The 25,498-nt window shown below is 38.9% G+C and overlaps 4 protein-coding genes and 2 long non-coding RNA genes across 7 annotated transcripts in view; 5 read left to right on the plus strand and 1 right to left on the minus strand.

Moving 5' to 3' along the window:
- On the plus strand, positions 1-3,311 carry LOC128030335 (leukocyte elastase inhibitor). Its single transcript, XM_052617875.1, has 7 exons — positions 1-135; positions 262-513; positions 735-911; positions 979-1,096; positions 1,241-1,383; positions 1,457-1,624; positions 2,844-3,311. Exons 2-7 carry the CDS (start codon positions 280-282, stop codon positions 3,249-3,251), a joined length of 1,248 nt encoding a protein of 415 aa, XP_052473835.1. The 5' UTR covers positions 1-135; positions 262-279; the 3' UTR covers positions 3,252-3,311.
- LOC128030333 (leukocyte elastase inhibitor-like) lies at positions 1-11,371 on the plus strand. 2 transcript variants are annotated; one of them, XM_052617873.1, is made up of 7 exons: positions 1-135; positions 8,379-8,630; positions 8,847-9,023; positions 9,091-9,208; positions 9,337-9,479; positions 9,549-9,716; positions 10,923-11,371. In XM_052617873.1, the coding sequence occupies exons 2-7, from the start codon at positions 8,397-8,399 to the stop codon at positions 11,331-11,333; spliced, it is 1,251 nt and encodes a 416-aa protein (XP_052473833.1). In that variant the 5' UTR covers positions 1-135; positions 8,379-8,396; the 3' UTR covers positions 11,334-11,371. The 2 variants fall into 2 exon arrangements, with proteins under 2 accessions (XP_052473833.1, XP_052473832.1); XM_052617872.1 differs by lacking the exon at positions 1-135 and adding an exon at positions 8,127-8,251.
- On the plus strand, positions 8,127-24,514 carry LOC128030334 (leukocyte elastase inhibitor-like). The gene is made up of 7 exons (XM_052617874.1): positions 8,127-8,251; positions 22,307-22,558; positions 22,756-22,932; positions 23,004-23,121; positions 23,264-23,406; positions 23,482-23,649; positions 24,037-24,514. The coding sequence occupies exons 2-7, from the start codon at positions 22,325-22,327 to the stop codon at positions 24,445-24,447; spliced, it is 1,251 nt and encodes a 416-aa protein (XP_052473834.1). The 5' UTR covers positions 8,127-8,251; positions 22,307-22,324; the 3' UTR covers positions 24,448-24,514.
- On the plus strand, positions 15,324-18,414 carry LOC128030332 (leukocyte elastase inhibitor). Its single transcript, XM_052617871.1, has 7 exons — positions 15,324-15,481; positions 15,608-15,859; positions 16,052-16,228; positions 16,299-16,416; positions 16,549-16,691; positions 16,765-16,932; positions 17,953-18,414. Exons 2-7 carry the CDS (start codon positions 15,626-15,628, stop codon positions 18,364-18,366), a joined length of 1,254 nt encoding a protein of 417 aa, XP_052473831.1. The 5' UTR covers positions 15,324-15,481; positions 15,608-15,625; the 3' UTR covers positions 18,367-18,414.
- LOC128030337 (uncharacterized) overlaps positions 24,203-25,498 on the minus strand; it is a 23,536-nt gene continuing 22,240 nt past the window's right edge. Inside the window, exon 2 of the long non-coding RNA XR_008187878.1 lies at positions 24,203-24,351. This is a non-coding gene — a long non-coding RNA (uncharacterized LOC128030337). The remainder of the gene's footprint in view (positions 24,352-25,498) is intronic.
- The window catches only part of LOC128030339 (uncharacterized), a 1,201-nt gene continuing 909 nt past the window's right edge, over positions 25,207-25,498 (plus strand). Inside the window, exon 1 of the long non-coding RNA XR_008187880.1 lies at positions 25,207-25,459. This is a non-coding gene — a long non-coding RNA (uncharacterized LOC128030339). The remainder of the gene's footprint in view (positions 25,460-25,498) is intronic.

Here is a 25,498-nt window from a genome sequence, read left to right on the forward strand (position 1 = left end):
GCTGAAGTCTGTTGGACGGTAGCTCTGCAGGAGCAAGGTTTGAGATCCCTGGGATTAATAAATCCATTAAAATTAGAAACAATTCATGTTTTTATAGGAAAGCCAAGACTTGGATTAAAAACTATCTGTTTTGGGGTGAGGCATTATTTATTAGACTGACACTTATAACTGATAATTAATTCGATTCAGATATGCCGGGAAAGTTCATAATTTCCTCTGATTGTTCAAGGTGATGCTTTCACTGATCTCTGTTTGTTAAAGGTGCATAGAGCGATCAAGATGTGTCCACCTTCAAATTTGCTGTTTTTTAAACTACCACTGCTGTTTCTTGCTCCGCTTGTGAATATGGAGTGTTTATCTGAAGCAAACACACAGTTCTCTCTAAACCTGTTCAAGAACATCAGTGAAGGAAACCCCTCAAAAAATGTCTTCTACTCTCCGATCAGCATCTCCTTTGCTCTCGCCATGTTGTCGCTCGGAGCAAAAGGAAACACAGCGGCACAGATATTTAAGGTGATCTAACATTTATGTGTTTAGAATTTATCCTAGCAGTTCTATATTGGCATCTGTGGTTTCATGAAGAACCAATAACATGGAAACCTTCAATTGCACGAAGGGTTCCTTCTAGTGGAAAGAAGTTAGTGTCTTTCACACTAATCTAGAAGGTTCAATAGATGAAGTTCTCAAAATAGTTGGGTCACCGTTATCAATTTTATCACAATAATGCTGAACAGGTCTTGGGCTTTACCAATCCTCCCACACACTGTGAGACTCCAGTAACTGATGTTTCAATGGACCAAATTCATTCTGGCTTCAACAAGCTCATGAGTGAACTGAACAAACCAGGAGCCCCTTATGTGTTGAGTCTCGCCAACCGTATCTACGCAGAACAATCCTACCGGTTTGTTGAGGTAAGATTTAAAGCAAATAATTGCTAACTAATTTAATTTGTGCCTCAATTGATTTGCTTGATTACAGAAATTCCTTAATGATATAAAAAATTACTATGAAGCCAAACTGGAGGAGGTGGATTTCAAGATGAAATCTGAGGCTGCACGAGTCGACATCAACAAATGGGTAGAGGAAAAAACACAAGGTGAAAAACCAGGATTATATCATTTGAACACCTAATCTACACTCTCATATTATGTATTTCAGCACTTTAAGTTCATGTTTTGCTTCGTGTCGTCTTCGCTTCTAAATCCATTCTTAAAGTATAAAATCTCCATTTGAATTTAAGGGAAAATCAAGAACTTGCTTCCACCGAGATCCATCGACGCATCGACAAAACTGGTCTTGGTGAACGCCATCTACTTCAAGGGGAACTGGGAGAAGAAATTCCCAAAGGAAGCCACTAGTGATGGACAGTTTAAGCTGAACAAGGTGAGGTTTTTTTTTTTTTTTAAATACTTGGTAGTGATTTAAAATGTGAAGAGTTGTGATATGTGCTTTTCAGGCTCAAACTAAACCAGTGAAGATGATGAATCAGAAGGCAGAGTTTCCTCTGGCCTTCATCCCAGAGTTGAACAGTCAGGTTCTGGAGCTGCCGTATATCGGCAAGAATCTCAGTATGTTGATCATCCTTCCGAACGAGATTCAAGACCAAACCACTGGCCTTCAGAAGGTGAGAAGGCACATATGTGTTTTCATTTATTTGTAATTGCTGGTAGATGCATAAATGTATGGAAAAATATTCAGGACTGTTTTTCAAAAGCAATTGAAAATTGTATATTCAATTGAATTTTCCACATGTGGGTGCATTAAGGGTGACAATCCAAATGCAATTGCAAGTCTTGCATTAAAGTTTGCATTTGCATATTCATGTATGTGCACTGGGACTGTCCACAGTGAGCAATCTTGAGACTTAAGCAATTTATTTATGCCACAGGATGCTTGCTCCATAACCGATTAAAACCTTAATATATGAAATAATATAAGGTGTAAATGTAGATTGGCACTTTTTTTTTTTTTTTTTTCAATACAAACACGCACCCTAGTATAATCCCGCTTCTCACATCCATTGATTGCTTTCCGTGTTGACAACGGAAATTCAAATGCAAAAGGAATTGCAATTCCATTTGAGTTTTGGCTGGTTACATGCACGATGCAGAGAGAGTGAAAACGCAGATATGGTAATTAATATTATTTAAATGAGACCGGCTCATAACTCGTAAGACATTGCCTTTTCATTTGAAATGTGGCAGTGACCGTGCATTCGTGAAAGCGCAAATGCAAGATTTGCAACTGCATTTGGATTGTCACCCTTTATGCACCCACATGTGGAAAATGCAACTAAATACAATTTGCAATTGCTTTTGGGGGAGAAAAAAAAAAGTCCTGAATATTCTTCCAAGTGTAGTTCAGTCATGTAAATCTAGATGTCACTGGCTGACGGGGGGTTAACGTAACTGATATTCATTGAGTTAAATGACTTGGCACAATCTGATTGGCTCATGCCGCATATGCAGCCAATGAGCTTACTACCTTGTATTTAAATGGCTGGATAGCATTCACTTGAAGTTCCTGCAGCACGCTTTGAGTTCTCTGAAAACCTTCCCCAGCTCCACCTGTATATATCTGCTACAGGGGTTATTATGTGCTATTTTGTGCAGCAGCAGTATGTCTTAAATACTCATGGCACCATATGCATTTGTAGTAGCGAGCTCTATTACCTGCCTGCAGCGGTGTAGCAGATCTCCATCACCATGCTAAAATGTTCTGAGAGTTGTCATAATTGAAATCTACATGTATTTGATTTGTCTATCCATATACAAGAAGTGTCAAGTCAGTGATGCTGTACAAACATACAAATAGAAGTGCATTAACATGACTTCCTTATGCAGCTTGAAAAGGCACTGACCTATGAGAAGCTCATGGAGTGGACCAAACCCAGCAAGATGCGTCAACAGGAAGTTGAAGTATCTCTGCCCAGATTCAAGATGGAGGAAAGCTATGACCTGAAGAGTCTTCTGATCAGCATGGGGATGGAGGATGTGTTTGATCCGCAGAAGGTGAATCTTTCAGGCATGTCGCCCAACAATGACCTGGTGGTGTCGAAGGTGATTCATAAAGCCTTCGTTGAAGTAAACGAGGAAGGAACCGAAGCGGCTGCAGCCACTGGCGTCATTATCATTAGACTATCACTGCCATTAAACCCAAAAACCTTTACTGCAGACCATCCTTTTCTTTTCTTCATCCGACACAATCCCTCCAACAGTATTTTATTTTATGGGCGTTTCGATTCTCCTTGAAGATGGTAATGATAGTGATAATAAAAAGTGTCTTTCTCTGACAAAGGCTCTAGCAAATAACGGAGTTGTGGTGGATTTTTTTTTTTGTTTTTTTTTTTTCCTCGCTCTATGCATTAACTTGATTTTAGAGGTGTGACACAAAACAGACTACAGAATGAAAAATATAAAGGCTGGCCGATTGCCATTGTGTCTAAAGCAAAAAAAAAAAAATGGTTCTGATAGTTGACCAGTGCATCTCCAAAACATATACACGGAACAAAATTATAAACGCAGCACTTTTGTTTTTTGCCCCCATTTTCCATGAGCTAAACTGAAAGAGTTAAGACTTTCTATGTACCCAAAAGGCATATTTCTCTCAAATATTGTTCACAAGTCTGTCTTGCCGACAGGTGTGCCATATCAAGATGCTGATTAGACTGCATGATTAGTGCACAGGTGTGCCTTATGAGCCTGGGCATAATAAAAGGCCACTCTAAAATGTGAAGTTTTATCACACAGCACAATGCCAAAGATATCAGAAAAATTTGAGGGAGTGTGCAGTTGTCATGCTGACTGCAGGAATGTCCACCAGAGCTGTTGCCCATGAATTGAATGTTCATTTCTTTACCATAAGCCATCTCCAAAGGCATTTCAGAGAATTTGGCAGTACATCCAACCGGCATCAGACCATGTGCAATCACACAACAGTTGATAACAAATCTTGGTAAGAATCTTTCATCAATCATGGTGAGTAATGGCTTCCCTGCTATTGTTATTTGCACTGCTTGTCACAGGTACAGTTTATCTATCTCTGTCATTGACAAGGGATTCACATGTGATTAAATGCAGGGAAATTGTTGGGTTGACAGAAAATATTTCACAATTAGAGACACACAGCCAAACTTTAATTGAGGATGGTAGAAATGTGAGGGCTCCAGCTACGGCTTTGGATGCGTCTAGATCAGGGAGTCCTGCACATTGTTCGGTTCTGGTAACAGAGACCCTGCAGCAGGGCAACTGGGTGACTGTGAGGCAGCATAGTTGTGGGTAAAAACACCGCTTTTCTCCACACTCCGTGATCACTAAAAATAACATTTAAAGAGGTGTGTGAACTTGCAAGCACGATGTCAGACACTGTAATATGCTCTAGTCCCCTCCCTGCTTACCGTGGTGATGAGATGCATAGCAAATTGTCATCACTCAATGGCTGGATGTCTAAATGGTGCCTGCAGAATAACATAGGTTTCATAGACAATTGGACGAGCTTTTGGGGCAAACCTGACCTGTTGAAAAGAGATGGTCTTCATCCCTCCTGTGGTGGTGCCGCTCTTCTCTCTATAAATATGGCACATAGTCTTAGTGTTTATACTTGACTAACTGGGGCCCAGGTCAGGAAGCAGACAGATGCTAAACCGACCGTCTGCTAGCTGTCTCACATCACAGAGGAATCTACTACTAGTCTACACCCCAAGATTACTGTTATGAACATGAGCCACGTCCAAAAGGTAAAGGGGGAGGTGTTGCTTCAATTTATAACAATGTTTTCAGGATTTCTCAGAGGGCAGGCTTCAAGTATAAATCGTTTCAAGTAATGGTCCTTCATATATAACATTAGCCAGAGAAACAAATGTTAATGATAAATCCCCTGTGATGTTTTTACTGGCTACTACATACAGGCCACCAGGGCACCATACAGACTTTATTAAAGAGTGTGCTGATTTTATATCCGAATTAGTGCTGGCTGCAGATAAAGTTTTAATAGTTGGTGATTTTAATATCCATGTTGATCATGAAAAAGATGCATTGGGATCAGCATTTATAGACATTCTGAACTCTATTGGGGATAGAAAACATGTCTCAGACACAAAATAAGTGTCAAATCAATGATGCTGTACAAACATACAAAAAGACATGCATTAACATGACTTTTTATCCAGCTTGAAAAGGCACTGACCTACGAGAAGCTCATGGAGTGGACCGGACCCAGCAAGATGCGTCAACAGAAATTTCGAGTATCTCTGCCCAGATTCAAGATGGAGGAAAGCTTTGACATGAATCGTCTTATGACCAGCATGGGGATGGAGGATGTTTTTAATGAGCACAAGGTGAATCTTTCAGGCATGTCACCCAACAATGACCTGGTGGTGTCGAAGGTGATTCATAAAGCCTTCGTTGAAGTAAACGAGGAAGGAACCAAAGCGGCTGCAGCCACCGGAGTCGTGGTTGGATTAACCTCAATTTTAAAAGACTCAACCTTTATTGCAGACCATCCCTTCCTTTTCTTCATCCGACACAATCCCTCCAACAACATTCTGTTTTTCGGATGCTTCTGTTCTCCTTGAAGATAGTAATGACGGTGTGAAAATGCAAACTTTGTTTTTCTGCCAAATAAAGGCTCTAGCAAATACATTTTTTTTTTATTCCACTAATTTGTGTGTTCTGGCACAACACCGACTACAGAATGGGGGTGGGGGAGAGAAGGTAGGGCCATTTGCCATTGTGTTTAAAGCAAAAGAAAAACTGTCTGGTTTTGATTGATGGCCAGCTGACCAGTGCATCTCCAAAAATATATATTTCTAGTTTAATCTTTTTAATCTGGGTCATGAAAACTATAGGATCAAGTAATTTGTGATAGACATTTAGATGTATGCCAGAAAGAATGTTCTCACCAAAAGTACTAGTTACTCTGTTCTGAAATCCTTTGTCCATCAAATGTATTTGAACTAGGTGTGTATTTGGACTTCATATTTAAAAATGACCTTAAGCATCAGGTAGCTAACCAGTTAGCATCAGCTAACACTATCTTTCAAACAGGCTATTATTTTGTAATTCATAATCAAGTTTTTTCCTTTTAAACTAAAACTGCCTGTACTCTGATTTTGCTGTAAATGCATAAAGCAACTTGCTTTTTTTGGTACAAATTATGTTTTTGTTAATCTAGCATGAAAACATTTTTCATTAGGCATGTATTCACAAATTATAATTGTTTCACAGTGACCTCTACTTTTGACCGCAATCAGCTGTATTACATTACTGGGTTTTAAACACTTTATCACTATAAAAAATTATTTGGTAGTTAAATTTTTTTATGTTGAAACAAATTGCAGTTACTGAATTTGTTTATTCAACTAAAACTAAAAACAGATATTCTTCTATGCGGCACCGAGCTGGATTTATGTATTATTTGAGCCCAGTGCTGCATTTACAGAACCGGATTAAAAAAAAAAACGTTATCCTGAAAGCGACATATAATCTGTTAAAACATCCGTCAGAATATGCGTAGATGGAAAAATCAGGGTAAAACACGATTACTAACGTTACCCGAACTGTCTATTTTCTGCATGTCATAATGGAAATGAATGAACATGTCCCTGAGAGAATTTTTGGAGCACGTAACTTAACGTTTTATTTGATATTGCTGACATAAGCCTGGTTCAGATTAAGTTCTGAAGGTAACGTCACAAACTCTTCTTTCAGTTTTCTGAAGAAGTAATTCAAGTGCCTCACCAGAACCCAGTGTAATGCTGCCTGAATATATGGTTATTAGTAAATTGAATGGTAAAGTTTGTCAATACATTTGTATTTTTCCTGTAAAGATTTATATATTTGTTTAAAGGCAGCCGGCAGCCATATCACCCTGGAGCCCAAGACCAGTTGCCCACTGAAGCTAAGCAGGGCTGAGCCTGGTCAGTACCTGGATGGGAGACCTCCTGAGAAAACTAGGTTGCTGCTGGAAGAGGTGCTAGTGAGGCCAGCAGGAGGCGCTCACCCTGTGGTCTGTGTGGGTCCTAGTGCCCCAGTGTAGTGATGGGGACACTATACTGTCAACAAGCACCTTCCTTCGGATGAGACGTTAAACCGAGGTCCTGACTCTCTGTGGTCATTAAAAATCCCAGGATGTCTTTTGGAAAGAGTAGAGGTGTGACCTCGGCATCCTGGCTAAATTCGCCCATTGGTCTCTGACCATCAATCCCCTCCTAACAATCCCCATATCTACTGATTGACTTCATCACTCCGTCTCCTCTCCACCAATAAGCTGGTGTGTGGTGGGCGTTCTGGCGCAATATGGCTGCCGTCGCATCATCCAGGTGGATGCTGCACACTGGTGGTGGATGAGGAGATACCCCCTGACTATGTAAAGCGCTTTGAGTGTCTAGAAAAGCGCTATATAAATGTAAAGAATTATTATTATTATTATTAATGATTATTATTAATTATTATTTTACAGTGTTTTAACGTGTTTCAGTCTTTTTCATGTTTATGATATTTTGGAATGACTGAAGATCAGCGCAGGATTCAATAATGTAGTGGATGGACCGCAGTGCATAATTGTTAGGCTATTTATATTACATATCACATATGAAAAAGATGTTTCCTGAGGCACATATCCACAACACATGGCCTGTTTTACACAACCGAACCTCTGAGATACCCACATAGTAAAAACTAAGATCATGATCACCAAATAAAGTGTAAATAAGTGTAACTGTAAGCGTCATTTAGTAAAGCAGTTGTTCTTGGGGAGTGAGGCAAGGACAGTTATTGTACTTAATTTAGTTTTTTAACAGGGATTCTAAAAAGTTTCACATTGACACTTCCAGTTCCAACTCTAATCAGCCAATCCGTTATTGGTTTCTACATTATGATTAATGCAATTATGAGTCTTTCTTGGATTCAGGTTTTGTTTCTTGCACCCACTCACTCTTTATTTGATTTCAAGTTACTATAAAACAAAGAGTGAAATGAAGGATGAATCATGTAACTGGATAAATCAGGGGTTTCCAGCCCTGCTCCTGGAGAGCTGCTGTCCTGTAGATTTCAGCTCCAAGCCCAATCAAACACACCTGAACCAGATCATCAAGGTGTTTAGGGCTACTTCATAATTACAGACAGGTGCGGGACGTTAGCGCTGCGGGAGCAAGGTTTGAGATCCCTGGGATAAATAAAACCATCCATTTATTTTAACAACTTCTGTTTTTACAGGAAGGCCAGGACTTGGATTAAAAACTAGCTGTTTTGGGGTGAGGCATAATTTTTTAGACTAACACTTATAACTAATAATTCATTAGATTGAGACACGCCTGGAAAGTTCAAAATTTTCTCTTGATTGTTCGAGGTGATGCTTTTACTGATCTCTGTTTGTTAAAGGTGCATAGAGCGATCAAGATGTGTCCATCTTCAAATCTGCTGTTATTTAAACTACTACTGCTGTTTCTTGCTCCGCTTGTGAATATGGAGTGTTTATCTGAAGCAAACACACAGTTCTCTCTAAACCTGTTTAAGAACATCAGTGAAGGAAACCCCTCAAAAAATGTGTTCTACTCTCCGATCAGCATCTCCTTTGCTCTCGCCATGTTGTCGCTCGGAGCAAAAGGAAACACAGCGGCACAGATATTTAAGGTGTTCTCACATTTATGTGTTTAGAATTTATCCTAGCAGTTCTATATTGGCATCCGTGGTTTCATGAAGAACCAATAACATGGAAACATTCCATTGCACAAAGGGTTCCTTCTAGTGGAAAGAAGTTGGTGTCTTTCTCACTAAGAAAAAAAGGTTCAGTAGAAGTTATCAAAATAGTTGGGTCACCTTTATCAATTTTACCACAATGCTGAACAGGTCTTGGGCTTTACCAATCCTCCCACACACTGTGAGACTCCAGTAACTGATGTTTCAATGGACCAAATTCATTCCGGCTTCAACAAGCTCATGAGTGAACTGAACAAACCAGGAGCCCCTTATGTGTTGAGTCTCGCCAACCGTATCTACGCAGAACAATCCTACCAGTTTGTTGAGGTAAGATTTAAAGCAAATAATTGCTAACTAATTTAATTTGTGCCTCAATTGATTTGCTTGATTACAGAAATTCCTTAATGATATAAAAAATTACTATGAAGCCAAACTGGAGGAGGTGGATTTCAAGATGAAATCTGAGGCTGCACGAGTCGACATCAACAACTGGGTAGAGGAAAAAACACAAGGTGAAAAACCAGGATTATATCATTTGAACACCTAATCTACACTCTCATATTATGTATTTCAGCACTTTAAGTTCATGTTTTGCTTCTAAATCCATTCTTAAAGTATAAAATCTCCATTTGAATTTCAGGGAAGATCAAGAACTTGCTTCCACAGAGATCCATCGACGCATCGACAAAACTGGTCTTGGTGAACGCCATCTACTTCAAGGGGAACTGGGAGAAGAAATTCCCAAAGGAAGCCACCAGTGATGGACAGTTTAAGCTGAACAAGGTGAGGTTTTTTTTTTTAAATACTTGGTAGTTATTTCAAATGTGAAGAGTTGTGATATGTGCTTTTCAGGCTCAAACTAAACCAGTGAAGATGATGAATCAGAAGGCAGAGTTTCCTCTGGCCTTCATCCCAGAGATGAACAGTCAGGTTCTGGAGCTGCCGTATATCGGCAAGAATCTCAGTATGTTGATCATCCTTCCGAACGAGATTCAAGACCAAACCACTGGCCTTCAGAAGGTGAGAAGGCACATATGTGTTTTCATTTATTTGTAATTGCTGGTAGATGCATAAATGTATGGAAAAATATTCAGGACTGTTTTTCAAAAGCAATTGAAAATTGTATATTCAGTTGAATTTTCCACATGTGGGTGCATTAAGGGTGACAATCCAAATGCAATTGCAAGTCTTGCATTAAAGTTTGCATTTGCATATTCATGTATGTGCACTGGCGACTGTCCACAGTGAGCAATCTTGACTCAATTTATTTATGCCACAGGATGCTTGCTCCATAACTGATTAAAACCTTAATATATGAAATGATATAAGGTGGAAAATGAGTAAATGTAGACTGGCACTTTTTTTTTTTTCCAATACAAACACACACCCTAGTATAATCCCGCTTCTCACATCCATTGATTGTTTTCCGTGTAGACAACGGAAATTCAAATGCAAAAGTAATTGCGATTTCCATTTGAGTTTTGGCTGGTTACATGCACGACGCAGAGAGAGTGAAAACGCAGATATGGTAATTAATATTATTTAAATGACACCGGCTCATAACTCGTAAGCCATTGCTTTTTCATTTGAAATGTGGCAGTGACCGTGCATTCGTGAAAGCGCAAATGCAAGATTTGCAACTGCATTTGGATTGTCACCCTTTATGCACCCACATGTGGAAAATGCAACTAAATACAATTTGCAATTGCTTTTGGGGGAGAAAAAAAAAGTCCTGAATATTCTTCCAAGTATAGTTCAGTCATGTAAATCTAGATGTCACTGGCTGACGGGGTGTTAACGTAACTGATATTCAGGGAGTTAAATGACTTGGCACAATCTGATTGGTTCATGCCGCATATGCAGCCAATGAGCTTACTACCTTGTATTTAAATGGCTGGATGGCATTCACTTGAAGTTCCTGAAGTTCTCTGAAAACCTTCCCCAGCTCCACCTGTATATATCTGCTACAGGGGTTATTATGTGCTATTTTGTGCAGCAGCAGTATGTCTTAAATACTCATGGCACCATATGCATTTGTAGTAGCGAGCTCCCTTACCTGCCTGCAGCGGTGTAGCAGATCTCCATCACCATGCTAAAATGTTCTTAGAGTTGTCATAATTGAAATCTACATGTTTTTGATTGTCTATCCATATACAAGAAGTGTCAAGTCAGTGATGCTGTACAAACATACAAATAGAAGCGCATTAACAAGACTTTCTTATGCAGCTTGAAAAGGCACTGACCTATGAGAAGCTCATGGAGTGGACCAAACCCAGCAAGATGCGTCGACAGGAAGTTAGAGTATCTCTGCCCAGATTCAAGATGGAGGAAAGCTATGACATGAAGAGTCTTCTGACCAGCATGGGGATGGAGGATGTTTTTAATGAGCAGAAGGTGAATCTTTCAGGCATGTCGCCCAACAATGACCTGGTGGTGTCGAAGGTGGTTCATAAATCCTTCGTTGAAGTAAACGAGGAAGGAACCGAAGCGTCTGCAGCCACCGGCGTCATCATCATTGAAAAACTATCAATGCCATTAGACCCAAAAACCTTTACTGCAGACCATCCCTTTCTTTTCTTCATCCGACACAATCCCTCCAACAGTATTTTATTTTATGGGCGTTTCTGTTCTCCTTGAAGATGGGGATAATAAAAAGTGTCTGTTTCTCTGACAAAGGCTCTAGCAAATAAGTTTTTTTTTCTCGCTCTATGCATTAACTTGATTTTAGAGGTGTGACACAAAACCGACTGCAGAATTAAAAAGTAGTTCTGATAGTTGACCAGTGCATCTCCAAAACATATACACTGAACAAAATTATAAACCTAGTGCTTTTGTTTTTGCCCCCATTTTTCATGAGCTGAACTCAAAGAGCCAAGACTTTCTATGTACCCAAAACGCCTATTTCTCTAAAATACTATTCACAAGTCTGTCTTGCCGACATAACCTATCAATGTCACAGGTGTGCCATTTCAAGATGCTGATTAGACTGCATGATTAGTGCACAGGTGTACCTTATGAGCCTGGCCATAATAAAAGGCCACTCTAAAATGTGCAGTTTTATCACACAGAACGATGCCACAGATATCACAAATTTTGAGGGAGTGTGCAGTTGTCATGCTGACTGCAGGAATGTCCATCAGAGCAGTTGTCCGTGAACTGAATGTTCATTTCTCTACCATAAGCCATCTCCAAAGGCATTTCAGAGAATTTGGCAGTACATCCAACCGGCCTAACAATCACAGACCATGTGCAATCACACAACAGTTGTTAACAAATCTTGATAAGAATCTTTCATCAATCATGGTGAGTAATGGCTTCCCTGCTATTGTTATTTGCACTGCTTGCCACAGGTACAGTTTATCTATCTCTGTCATTGACCAGGGATTCACATGTGATTTAAATGCAGGGAAATTGTTAGGTTGACAGAAAATATTCCACAATTAGAGAGTCACAGCCAAACTTTAATTGAGGATGGTAGAAATGTGAGGACTCCAGCTACGGCTTTGGATGCGTCTAGATCAGGGAGTCCTGCACATTGTTCGGTTCTGGTAACAGAGACCCTGCAGCAGGGCAACTGGGTGACTGTGAGGCAGCATAGTTGTGGGTAAAAACACCGCTTTTCTCCACACACCGCGATCACTAAAAATAACATTTAAAGAGGTGTGTGAACTTGCAAGCACGATGTCAGACACTGTAATATGCTCTAGTCCCCTCCCTGCTTACCGTGGTGACGAGATGCATAGCAGATTGTCATCACTCAATGGCTGGATGTCTAAATGGTGCCTGCAGAATAACATAGGTTTCATAGACAATTGGACAAGCTTTTGGGGGAGACCTGACCTGTTGAAAAGAGATGGTCTTCATCCCTCCTGTGGCGGTGCCGCTCTTCTCTCTAGAAATATGGCACATAGTCTTAGTGTTTATACTTGACTAACTGGGGCCCAGGTCAGGAAGCAGACAGACTGGTTAAACCGACCGTCTGCTAGCTGCCTCGCGTCACAGAGGTCAGTTAATTCTCAGCACATAGAGACTCTTTCACCTAGATATCACACTATAGAGATTGTGACTGTTCCCCAATCTAAAAAATACAAAAAAATGTCCAAACTAATGTAAGAATAACAATTTAATTGAGGTTCAACAAATAAAAACGATGCAATACAGATAAACAAATGATAAAGCTTGTCTTATTAAACACCAGGTCCCTTTTTACGAAAGCACTTTTTGTAAATAATATGATCAATGGGTCTCATTCATGAAATTCGAGCAGAACTAATTTTTGTGTAAATCGCGTGTAAAGTGGTTCTGGCGTAAATTTTCGGATTCATTAAAACGTTCATATTTCCAAATGTTAGTTGCTGTGAAATAAATCTACACCTGCTCCCAGCCACGCGTAAATAGTGCGTTTAACGTCTGAACGTTTTGCTCATTAATACGGCTGCATTTTAATTCATAATCAGGTACATATTTACACAGCATTTTGAAAAAAATATTATTTATAGTAATTAATACGTTTTTTTTCTTTTCACTTCTGGGACTGTTCCATTAACAGATGCAACTCTATTAACAGCATCTGTGATATGCATCCAATCTTCCTTTTTTTTAGGACCTGATACGCCACTATATACGCTTGAAAATAAAACGTGGCGTTTTGAATGAACTTCTGATAAAAAAACTAAATTTCCGCAGCTGAGAACTTTTAATTTTTCAATCGCTTTTGAGAAGACATGTTGAAATCCTTCATTTGGTGTCATAATATGATGTTCATATATAGTTGTCAGTCGGATTTAATGGGCGGGATTTATGGTAATTGAGAATGAGGGTGCACGCCCGTCCCATTTACGTCTGATTGGAATTCATTAACACACACACACACACACACACACACACACACACACTTCACTATCACATCTGACGTTTACGAAGTTTTTGTGAATCAGGAGAAGAGTTTTCGGGAAGTTCTCTTTACGCATAAAGAGAACTCACATATTTACTCGTATATTTACGAATGTTTAATGAGTGAGACCCATTGATCATTAATCTAGATGTGCTCTGTTTGACAGAAACTTGGCTAAAACCTGATGATTAAATTTATTTCAAACAAGTCTACCCCCAAGATTACAGTTATAAACATTAGCCACGTCCAAAAGGTAAAGGGGGAGATGTTGCTTCAATTTATAACTTATGTTTTCAGGATTTATCAGAGGGCAGGCTTCAAATATAACTCGTTTGAAGCAATGCTGCTTCATATACCATTATCCAGAGAAACAAATGTTAATGATAAATCCCCTGTTATGTTTGTACTGGCTACTGTATACAGGCCACCAGGGCACCATACAGAATTTATTAAAGAGTTTGGTGATTTTACATCCGAGTTAGTGCTGGCTGCAGATAAAGTTTTAATAGTTGGTGATATTAATATCCATGTTGATAATGAAAAAGATGCATTGGAATCAGCATTTATAGACATTCTGAACTCTATTGGGGATAAAAAAAATATATCAGGATTACACCTCTTGCTTTGTCCTCTGGATATTGTTAGCTCCATCGAGACCCATTCTTGCTTTAGGATTATTCTTGTGTCTTGCCCCCTATATACCTGTTTGCCAGAGTTTGCCCGTCATGACCATGTCTCTGTCTAATAAAAACTTGCACATGAGGGGTTTTAAAAGGGTTTTACACACTTTATGAACCAAGGTCCATTAATTTTTTTTGTTTTGCTCTCCTCTTAAATATTTAATCAGCTAAATTTTGCTCTTTACAAATAAATTACAACAAGATTCTTAATAACAATAATGCACTAGCTGAATTTGTTGTTTAAATGTGGGTAAAACTTTTCAAATATTCATGAAAGAAAATGCTTTTAACCATACATATATTGAATGTATTGTCATTAATGGCATTAGAGCCCTCTTCTGGTGAACAAACTCATACTTGTATACAGAAACTTGTGTTGCAGGTCTATTGTGGTAGGTGAATGAAAAAAGCAAATAAGGTCTCTAGGAAATACTTTAATGGCCACTGTGGTAGTATCATAAGTTTTGATCTCAATTTACTTGCATAATTTTGTACAGTGCATAATTGTTAGGCAATATCTATACTACATATCACATATGAAAAAGTTGTTTCATGAGGCACGTATCCACAACACATCACCTGTTTTACACAACCGAACATCTGACATACCCACATACTAAAAACTAAGATCATGATCACTAAATGAAGTGTAAATAAGTGTATCTGTAAGTGTCATTTAAAAAAGCAGTTGTTCTTGGGGAGTGTGGCAAGGACAGTTATTATATTTCATTTTGTTTTTTAAAGGGATTCTAAAAAGTTTCACATTGACACCTACTTCCAGTTCCAACTCTAATCAGCTAATCCGTTATCAGTTTATACATTTTGATTAATGCAATTATGATTCGTCTTTCTTTGATTCAGGTTTTGTTTCTTGCACCCACTCACTCTTTATTTGATTTCAAGTTACTATAAAACAAAGAGTGAAATTAAGAATGAATCATGTAACTGGATAAATCAGGGAACTCCAGCCCTGCTCCTGGAGAGCTGCCGTCCTGTAGATTTCAGCTCCAAGCCCAATCAAACACACCTGAACCAGATCATCAAGGTGTTTAGGGCTACTTGATAATTACAGACAGGTGCGGGACGTTAGCTCTGCGGGAGCAAGGTTTGAGATCCCTGGAATAAAAAAAAAAAAAAATCCATTCATTATAGAAACAATTTATGTTTTTACAGCAAAGCCAGGACTTGGATTAAAAACTATCTGTTTTGGGGTAAGGCATAATTTATTAGACTAACACTTATAACTGATAATTCTTTAGATTGAGACACGCCTGGAAAGTTCATAATTTCCTCTGATTGTTCAAGGTGATGCTTTCACTGATCTCTGTTTGTTAAAGGTGCATAGAGGGATCAAGATGTGTCCATCTTCAAATCTGCTGTTATTTAAACTACTACTGCTGTTTCTTGCTCCGCTTGTGAATATGGAGTGTTTATCTGAAGCAAACACACAGTTCTCTCTAAACCTGTTCAAGAACATCACTGAAGGAAACCCCTCAAAAAATGTGTTCTACTCTCCGATCAGCCTCTCCTTTGCTCTCGCCATGTTGTCGCTCGGAGCAAAAGGAAGCACAGCGGCACAGATATTTAAGGTGATCTAACATCGTTGTTCTGTGATGGCATCTGTGGTTCCATGAAATAAACATTGAAACATTCCATTGCACAAACGGTTCCTTCTAGTGGAAAGAAGGCATTATTTAACACTAATATAAAAGGTTCAATAGACGAAGTTCTCAAAATCGTTGGGTCACCTTTATCAATTTTACCACAATAATGCTGAACAGGTCTTGGGTTTTACCAATCCTCCCACACACTGTGAGACTCCAGTGACTGATGTTTCAATGGACCAAATTCATTCCGGCTTCAACAAGCTCATGAGTGAACTGAACAAACCAGGAGCCCCTTATGTGTTGAGTCTCGCCAACCGTCTCTACGCAGAACAATCCTACCAGTTTGTTGAGGTAAGACTCCAAGCTAATATTTGCTAACACTAATTTCATTTTTTGCCTCAATTGATTTGCTTGATTACAGAAATTCCTTTATGATACAAAAAAATACTATGAAGCCAAACTGGAGGAGGTGGATTTCAAGATGAAATCAGAGGCTGCAAGGGTCAACATCAACAAATGGGTGGAGGAAAAAACCCAAGGTGAAAAACCAGGAACACCTAATCTTCACTCGCACAATTTATGTATTTCGGGACTTTAAGTTCATGTTTGGCTTCATGTCTCTTGCTTCTGATTAAATTTTTCAAGTATTAAATGTCCCTTTTGGATTTCAGGGAAAATCAAGGACTTACTCCAAAAGGGAGACATTGATGGATTGACGAAACTGGTCTTGGTGAACGCCATCTACTTCAAGGGGAACTGGGAGAAACAATTTCCAAAGGCAGACACCAGAGATGGACAGTTTAAGCTGAACAAGGTGAGAATTAATGAGCTTTTTTATATTAAACTTAGCAGTGATGAAATGTGAGGAGTTGTGACGTGCTTTGCAGGCTCAAACTAAACCAGTGATGATGATGAATCAGGAATCAAAGTTTCCTCTGGCCTTCATCCCAGAGATGGACAGTCAGGTTCTGGAGCTGCCGTATGTCGGGAAGAATCTCAGTATGTTGATCATCCTTCCGAACGAGATTAAAGACCAAACCACTGGCCTTCAGAAGGTGAGAAGACAATGATATGGAGTGTTTTTTCATTATTTGGAATTGCTGGTTGCAGCATAAAAAAATATATATAGTTCTGTCATAAAAATATGGAAATGACATGGCATGGACCCACACCTGCAACACAAGAAAGCAAAGAAACGGCAGACCAGCAGTATCCATGCATAGACATTTTTAGACTTCTGTTGCTCGTATAGTGGTTTTCTCGACCTAGTTTTAAGTAATTTCACACCTATGGACCAGTGAGGTGGGGGATAAATTTACTGATGGGGGAACTTATGAGGAAGTCTTCGCCACAGGGTTGGCCCTCGGGGCTTGTTGCACTTCGGTTCTTCCCTGGGCTCCTCACTGGTCTGTGTGTGTCCTAATCTGTCCCTGTAGTTGGTGTGCGAAATTATTATCAGAAAGGGTTTTATTGCAGAGAATGCTTGCGCATACACAGAATTTGTTTTAGTGACAATCTTCCAGTACACAGGCAACAGCACAGAGACAAAAAAAATATATAAAGTAAATAAGTGTATAAACAATTGTGCTATAAATCATAATGGAATAGGATTGAGTAAGATGCAGGGATGTACTAGGATGGAGAGGTAACAAATAAATAACAATATTGCACATTTTGATTTCATTATTGGGGAACATTTAACGGTTCATGAGGTACATTGCCTGGAGGAAGAAACTGTACTTGTGCCTGACTGGTCAGGTATTTGTGGCTCTGAAGCGCCGGCCAGATGGCAAAAGTTCAAAGATGGGGTAACTTGGATGTGAGGGATCCAGAGTGAATTTTTTTTATTTTTATTTTTTTGTGAGCCCTTTTCCTCACTCTGGATGTATACAGTTCTTGTATACATCTATCACCATTCTAAAATGTTATTCAAGTTTTGGTAGACACTTTTTTTTTTATTTTTTTTTTATATATTCTTGTATAAAATGGTCTATACAAACACAAAATAAGTGTCAAATCAATGGTGCTGTACAAACCTACAAATAAAAGCACATTAACATGACTCTCTTATGCAGCTTGAAAAGGCACTGACCTACGAGAAGCTCATGGAGTGGACCAAACCCAGCAAGATGCTTCAAGAGCAAGTTCAAGTTTCTCTGCCCAGATTCAAGATGGAGGAAACCTATGACATGAAGAGTCTTCTGATCAGCATGGGGATGGAGGATGTTTTTAATGAGCAGAAGGTGAATCTTTCAGGCATGTCCCCCAACAAGGACCTGGTGTTGTCGAAGGTGGTTCATAAATCCTTTGTTGAAGTAAATGAAGAAGGAACCGAAGCATCTGCAGCCACCGGCGTCGGCGGCAATGTTATAATGCCCTCAATGCCATTAGTCCCAAAAACCTTTATTGCAGACCATCCCTTTCTTTTCTTTATACGTCACAATCCTTCCAACAGCATTCTGTTTTATGGACGCTTCTGTTCTCCTTGAAGAAAGTAATGATAGAGTTATATAAAGTGTCTGTGTTTCTCTGACAAAGGCTCTAGCAAATAATTGACTGTTGAGTTTTTTTTAAATGCATTAACTTTCACAGCAATGATTTGAGAGGTCTGACACACAACAGTCTACAGAATTGAAAAAAAATAAGGGATAACTGATTGCCATTATTGTGTCTAAAGCGAAAAAAAACTGTCTGGTTGTGATTGATGGCCAGCTGAGCAATGCATCTCCAAAATATATACACTGAACAAAACTATAAATGCAAGACTTGTTTTTGCCCTCATTTTTCATGAGCTGAATTCAAAGATCTAAGACCTTTGGTATATATACATACAAGTCCTATTTCTCTCAAATGTTGTTCACAAATCTGTCTAAATCTGTGTTAGTGAGCACTTCTCCTTTGCAAAGATGATCCATCCACGTCACAGGTGTGGTATATCAAGATGTTGATTGGGCAGCATGATTAGTGCAAAGGTGTGCCTTAGGCTGGCCATAATAAAAGACAACTCTAAAATCACAAAGCAAAATGCCACTGATGTTGCAAGTTTTGAGGGAGTGTGCAGTTGTCATGCTGACTGCAGGAATGTCGAATATTAAGTTCATCATTGTAACGGACTTGAGTGGGCAAAAGCTCACATTTGATGGCATCTGGCACTTTGGAGAGGTGTTCTCTTCACGGATGAATCCAGGATTTCTCTGTACAGGGTAGGTGGCAGACAACATGTATGGGTGAGCGGTTTGCTGATGTCAACATTGTGGATCGAGTGGCCCATGTTGGCGGTGGGGTTATGGTATGGGCAGGCGTATGTTATGGACTTTGAAAACAGGTGCATTTTATTGATGGCATTTTGAATGCACAGAGATACCGTGACGAGAACCTGAGGCCCATTGTTGTGCCATTCATCCACGATCACTTCATATTGCAGCATGATAATGCATGGCCTCATGTTGCAAGGATCTGTACACAATTCCTGGAAGCTGAAAACATCCCAGTTCTTGCATGGCCAGCATACTCACTGGACATGTCACCCATTGAGCATATTTGGGATGCTCTGGATCGGCGTCTATGACCGCGTGTTCCAGTACCTGCCAATATCCAGCAACTTCACACACCCATTGAAGAGGAGTGGACCAACATCCCACAGGCCACAATCAACAACCTGATCAACTCTATGTCAGGTCAAGTCACCTTTATTTATGTAGTCAACGATATCAAATATTTTGTTTGTCCATCAAATGTATTCAAATGGTTTAATAAAATATTTGGACTTCCTATTTACAGGCTATTTTTAATTTTGTAATAATTATTTAATATTACTTTTAATGTTTGGCTAAAACTGCCTGTCCTCTGGTTTAGCTGTAAATGTATAAAGCAAATTGCTTTGTCACACTGGGGGCCTTTTATCCCCCCTTTGGCACAAGTAAAAAATATAATGGCATGAAAACTCTGGACATTTTTCTTAATTGGTTTATAAATTGTGTCATTGTCTCAAACTATGATAATTATTATGGACAAATGTATCTTTTGTTTCACAGAAAAAAATTGCACAGTTATTAAGGGAGTATTTTCCCTCGCTGTGATCTACTGTACATAATAATAATAATAATAATTTTTAGCGTTCAGTGGATGATTTGACGCACCCTGGGCACGAGCACAACTACGCACTGGAGAACTGTTATTCCCTCTAACATCCCCTAACCAGCCCCTTGTCAATTGCAAAATTGACATTTTATGACATTCAGAAATAGAGTAGAATACAGATCAGGAAAATAACATGCAACCCCCCCCCCCCCCCCCCCCACCATTTTTTATAATAAAAAATACAGGAAGTTATTTTGAATGTTTGTAACTAAAACATTTAAGGAGCACCATTTACTTTTGACTTTTGACCTATTTTTCCAAATATCTTCCACTTGAAGGATAATTTTTCATTTATTACTAGCTGTCCTTTTAACAAAACACACAACTTTAATAGTGTATGTACATAAGTTTGTTCAGTTTTTATAAAATTATATTATGTATTATGTTATTATAATTAAGGATGTTGTGAAAGAAATTGAAGAGGGCTTTCTGATTGAAACTGAGGAACAGCAATGTGATGTGCTTCCCAAAGAATAACCAACATTGCTCTCTTTGCACATCTTGTCCTCACTGACATCTCCCATGTCCCCAAAGCATTCGGACTCTTAATCGATCTGTATGCAGTGAACATCCATTACCTCAAGAGCATGAAATACACCATTGATGCTCTGCAAAAACTTGTGAAGAACAGCAGCTCCCACCAATGTTCCTGATGTGTTCATGGGCTCCACAGCAAGCTCTTCCATGAAAAGTAGGGGTTTCTATGTAGATGCTTTTGGTTCTTTTGAGCCTTTCACTACATTTTAGAATGATATCAATTACAATATTTTGGTTTCTCATTTTGACCAATAACTTGAACTGTGGTGGGGGGGGGGGGGGGGGGTGCATGTGAAGTTGTGCAGTGTTTAACCTTCTGATTTTTCATATTGAGGTATGAAATATAAAATAATCCCGGTGGTTTGATTTTAAGGACTGAAATGCAATTGTTGCAAATGTTTCTCAATCCCATGCCAAGTTTAATTATACATCACACTTACAAGTGTCGGTTCAGCTCTTTAGACGTGTGTATGTGTTTGTATTTTACCTTTATTTCACGTGTCAGTTGATGTGTTGATGGCAAATTGCTTGTTCAATTTAAATGTATGTAATTGTTGTCTCTATCATTTAATAAATTAAATTTTAAAAAGTGTCTTATTTTTATTTTTACATTTAAGGTAGTGGGGGTAACATTTGCAGTTTCTTGATCCAAGTATATACAAAAAAAAAAAAAAAAACCAGTTGACACACAACATGATTTAAGTTGATTGATTCTTTTGATTGTCAAGATAACGGTGGGTAAAAATGCTTTAATCCATACATTGAATGTATTGTCATTAATGGCATTAGAACCTTCTTCCGGTTAACAGAAACTTGTGTTGCAAGTCTATTGTGGTAGGTGAATGAAAAACAAAAAAATAAATAAGGTCTCAAGGAAATAATTACTTTAATGGCCACTGAAGTAGCATCATAAGTTTTTCTCTCAATTCACTTGCATAATTATATACAGTGCATAATTGTTAGGCTATATTTATACTACATAGCACATATGATATCACATTTCATGAGGCACGTATCCACAACACATCACCTGTTTTACACAACCGAACATCTGACATCTTACATACTAAAAACTAAGATCATGATCACTAAATGAAGTGTAAATAAGTGTATCTGTAAGTGTCATTTAAAAAAGCAGTTGTTCTTGGGGAGTGTGGCAAGGACAGTTATTATATTTCATTTTGTTTTTTAACAGGGATTCTAAAAAGTTTCACATTGACACCTACTTCCAGTTCCAACTCTAATCAGCCAATCCGTTATCAGTTTATACATTTTGATTAATGCAATTATGATTCGTCTTTCTTTGATTCAGGTTTTGTTTCTTGCAACTAATCACTCTTTATTTGATTTCAAGTTACTATAAAACAAAGAGTGAAATTAAGAATGAATCATGTAACTGGATAAATCAGGGAACTCCAGCCCTGCTCCTGGAGAGCTGCCGTCCTGTAGATTTCAGCTCCAAGCCCAATCAAACACACCTGAACCAGATCATCAAGGTGTTTAGGGCTACTTGATAATTACAGACAGGTGCGGGACGTTAGCGCTGCGGGAGCAAGGTTTGAGATCCCTGGGATAAAAAAAAAAAATTCATTCATTATAAAAACAATTAAAACTAGCTGTTTTGGGGTAAGGCATAATTTATTAGACTAACACTTATAACTGATAATTCTTTAGACTGAGACACGCCTGGAAAGTTCATAATTTCCTCTGATTGTTCAAGGTGATGCTTTTACTGATCTCTGTTTGTTAAAGGTGCATAGAGCGATCAAGATGTGTCCATCTTCAAATCTGCTGTTATTTAAACTACTACTGCTGTTTCTTGCTCCGCTTGTGAATATGGAGTGTTTATCTGAAGCAAACACACAGTTCTCTCTAAACCTGTTCAAGAACATCAGTGAAGGAAACCCCTCAAAAAATGTGTTCTACTCTCCGATCAGCATCTCCTTTGCTCTCGCCATGTTGTCGCTCGGAGCAAAAGGAAACACAGCGGCACAGATATTCAAGGTGATCTCACATTAATGTTCTGTTCTGTGATGGCATCTGTGGTTCCATGAAATAAACATGGAAACATTCCATTGCACAAACGGTTCCTTCTAGTGGAAAGAAGGCATTATTTAACACTAATATAAAAGGTTCAATAGATGAAGTTCTCAAAATAGTTGGGTCACCTTTATCAATTTTACCACAATAATGCTGAACAGGTCTTGGGTTTTACCAATCCTCCCACACACTGTGAGACTCCAGTAACTGATGTTTCAATGGACCAAATTCATTCCGGCTTCAACAAGCTCATGAGTGAACTGAACAAACCAGGAGCCCCTTATGTGTTGAGTCTCGCCAACCGTCTCTACGCAGAACAATCCTACCAGTTTGTTGAGGTAAGACTCCAAGCTAATATTTGCTAACACCAATTTAATTTTTTACCTCAATTGATTTGCTTGATTTACAGAAATTCCTTAATGATACAAAAAAGTACTATGAAGCCAAACTGGAGAAGGTGGATTTCAAGATGAATTCAGAGGCTGCAAGGGTCAACATCAACAAATGGGTGGAGGAAAAAACACAGGGTGAAAAACCAGGATAATATAATTTGAACACCTAATCTACACTCTCACATTATGCATTTAGGCACTATAAATTCATGTTTGGTTTCATGTCCCTTGCTTCTGATTAAATTTTTCAAGTATAAAATGTCCCTTTGGATTTCAGAGAAGATCAAGGACTTGCTCTCAAAGATTGACATTGATGGATCGACGAAACTGGTCTTGGTGAACGCCATCTACTTCAAGGGGAACTGGGAGAAGCAATTTCCAAAGGCAGACACCAGAGATGGACAGTTTAAGCTGAACAAGGTGAGAATTAATGAGCTTTTTTTTATATTAAACTTAGCAGTGATGAAATGTGAGGAGTTGTGACGTGCTCTGCAGGCTCAAACTAAACCAGTGAAGATGATGAATCAGAAGGCAGAGTTTCCTCTTGGCTTCATCCCAGAGATGGACAGTAAGGTTCTGGAGCTGCCGTATGTCGGGAAGGATCTCAGTATGTTGATCATCCTTCCGAACAAGATTCAAGATGAAACCACTGGCCTTCAGAAGGTGAGACCGCACGGATATATTCCATTTATTTGATTTCTGGTTGCTGCATATATGTCTTAAATACTCCCTGCACCATATGCATTGGCAGTAGCAAGCTCCTGTACTTGCCTGCAGCGGTAATCCACTACAGCAGCAGTGTAGCAGATCTGTTCCACCAAGACCAAATACACTAATGTTGTCATATCAATCGCCATTCTGAAATGTTTTGAGAGTTGTCATAATTGAAATGGATGTTTCTATGAAACATTTTAAAATATTCTTGGACTGTCTGTGAAACTTAAAATATTCTTGAATGAAATGGTTTATCCTAACGCACAATACGTGCCAAATCAGTGATGCTGTACAAACATCCAAAAAGACATGCATTAACAAGACTCTCTTAAGCAGCTTGAGAAGGCACTGACCTACGAGAAGCTCATGGAGTGGACCGGACCCAGCAAGACACTTCGACAGGAAGTTCAAGTATCTCTGCCCACATTCAAGATGGAGGAAACCTATGACATGGTGCAGTATCTGCGCAGCATGGGGATGGAGGATGTTTTTAATAGGCAGAAGGTGAATCTTTCAGGCATGTCACCCAACAAGGACCTGGTGGTGACAAAGGTGATTCATAAATCCTTCGTTGAAGTAAATGAGGAAGGAACTAAAGGGACCGCAGGTACCGGCGTCGTCACTGGTCTTGGATCCTCATTTCCAGGAGACCTAAAAACCTTTATTGCAGACCATCCTTTCCTTTTCTTCATCAGACACAATCCCTCCAACAGCATTCTGTTTTATGGACGCTTCTGTTCTCCTTGAAATTAGTATTGACTGCATGATTAAAACCAACTTTGTTTCCCTGCCAAATAAATGCTCTAGCAAATAACTTGTTTTTTTCACTAATTTGATAGGTCTGACCCAAAACTGGGTTTTTTTTTTTTTTTTTTTTTTTTTTTTTTTTACCTTGTTCATGAAATCTGTAAGATATAAACATTTAGATCCATGCCAGAAAGCATGTTCTTGCCAAAATTACTGTATTTACTCCGTTCTGAACTCCAAAGCCTTTGTCCGTCAAATGTATTCTAACTAGGTATATATTTGGACTTCATATTTAAAGATTACTTTAATCAAGTATTGGGTAGCTTTTTTTTTCATCTCTATTGAATATTCCTTTTAATTTTAAACCTGCCTGTACTCTAATTTTGCAGTAAATGTATTAAGCAAATTGCTTTGTAAGACTGGGGGCAGTTTTATCCCTCTTTTGGTACGAATTATATCTTTGTAAAAAGTGTAAACCATGTTTCATACTTGGATTATAATCCATGTCGTTGTCATTAAAACTGATAACCATTCAGGACAGTACCGCTGCTCCCTATACGCAGAGTATGCAGTTTGCATAGGGCACCATCCCTGTTGCTTGAAAAAAAAAAGGGGCACCTTTCCCCCAACTGCGCGCTCAAACGTTTGCACCTCTTGTTTGCAGGTGAATGCTCCTAATTGGATGTATGGCAAGCCCATTTAACTTGAATTGTTCCCAATTGTTTATTAGTAAGATTTCAATTAGAGATCTCTATACACTCTAAAAAACGCTGGGTTGTTTTTTTCAACCCAACTGCTGGGTTGAGGCCGTTGGATAGGACTTTGGGATGTTTTAACCCAAGTTTGGGTTGAAAATAAGTTTAAAAAAAAAAAATTTTTAACCCAGCGGGTCTGGGTTGAGGACGCGGACGTGAAGGAGAGCACGCACGTCACGTCAAGATCGTACGTCTCCAGTGCGAGCAGCCGCCATTTTCTCAGCGTGATAGAAGCGAGAAGCGAGTGAAAGACTATGGTAAGTAAATATTCAAAATGTAAAGTTATCTTTTATTGT

The sequence above is a fragment of the Carassius gibelio genome, chromosome A16, assembly GCF_023724105.1.
Source record: "Carassius gibelio isolate Cgi1373 ecotype wild population from Czech Republic chromosome A16, carGib1.2-hapl.c, whole genome shotgun sequence".
NCBI lineage: Eukaryota > Metazoa > Chordata > Actinopteri > Cypriniformes > Cyprinidae > Carassius > Carassius gibelio.

Bases quoted from the DNA above. Each gene is read 5' to 3' on its own strand.
- LOC128030335 (XM_052617875.1), top strand. From the start codon at position 280: ATGTGTCCACCTTCAAATTTGCTGTTTTTTAAACTACCACTGCTGTTT. The intron at 514-734 runs GTGATCTAACAT...AATGCTGAACAG, and splicing joins CAGCGGCACAGATATTTAAG to GTCTTGGGCTTTACCAATCC. The intron at 912-978 runs GTAAGATTTAAA...GCTTGATTACAG, and splicing joins AATCCTACCGGTTTGTTGAG to AAATTCCTTAATGATATAAA.
- LOC128030333 (XM_052617873.1), top strand. From the start codon at position 8,397: ATGTGTCCATCTTCAAATCTGCTGTTATTTAAACTACTACTGCTGTTT. The intron at 9,209-9,336 runs GTGAAAAACCAG...TTTGAATTTCAG, and splicing joins GGTAGAGGAAAAAACACAAG to GGAAGATCAAGAACTTGCTT. The intron at 9,717-10,922 runs GTGAGAAGGCAC...TTTCTTATGCAG, and splicing joins AAACCACTGGCCTTCAGAAG to CTTGAAAAGGCACTGACCTA.
- LOC128030332 (XM_052617871.1), top strand. From the start codon at position 15,626: ATGTGTCCATCTTCAAATCTGCTGTTATTTAAACTACTACTGCTGTTT. The intron at 16,229-16,298 runs GTAAGACTCCAA...GCTTGATTACAG, and splicing joins AATCCTACCAGTTTGTTGAG to AAATTCCTTTATGATACAAA. The intron at 16,417-16,548 runs GTGAAAAACCAG...TTTGGATTTCAG, and splicing joins GGTGGAGGAAAAAACCCAAG to GGAAAATCAAGGACTTACTC.
- LOC128030334 (XM_052617874.1), top strand. From the start codon at position 22,325: ATGTGTCCATCTTCAAATCTGCTGTTATTTAAACTACTACTGCTGTTT. The intron at 22,933-23,003 runs GTAAGACTCCAA...CTTGATTTACAG, and splicing joins AATCCTACCAGTTTGTTGAG to AAATTCCTTAATGATACAAA. The intron at 23,407-23,481 runs GTGAGAATTAAT...CGTGCTCTGCAG, and splicing joins GACAGTTTAAGCTGAACAAG to GCTCAAACTAAACCAGTGAA.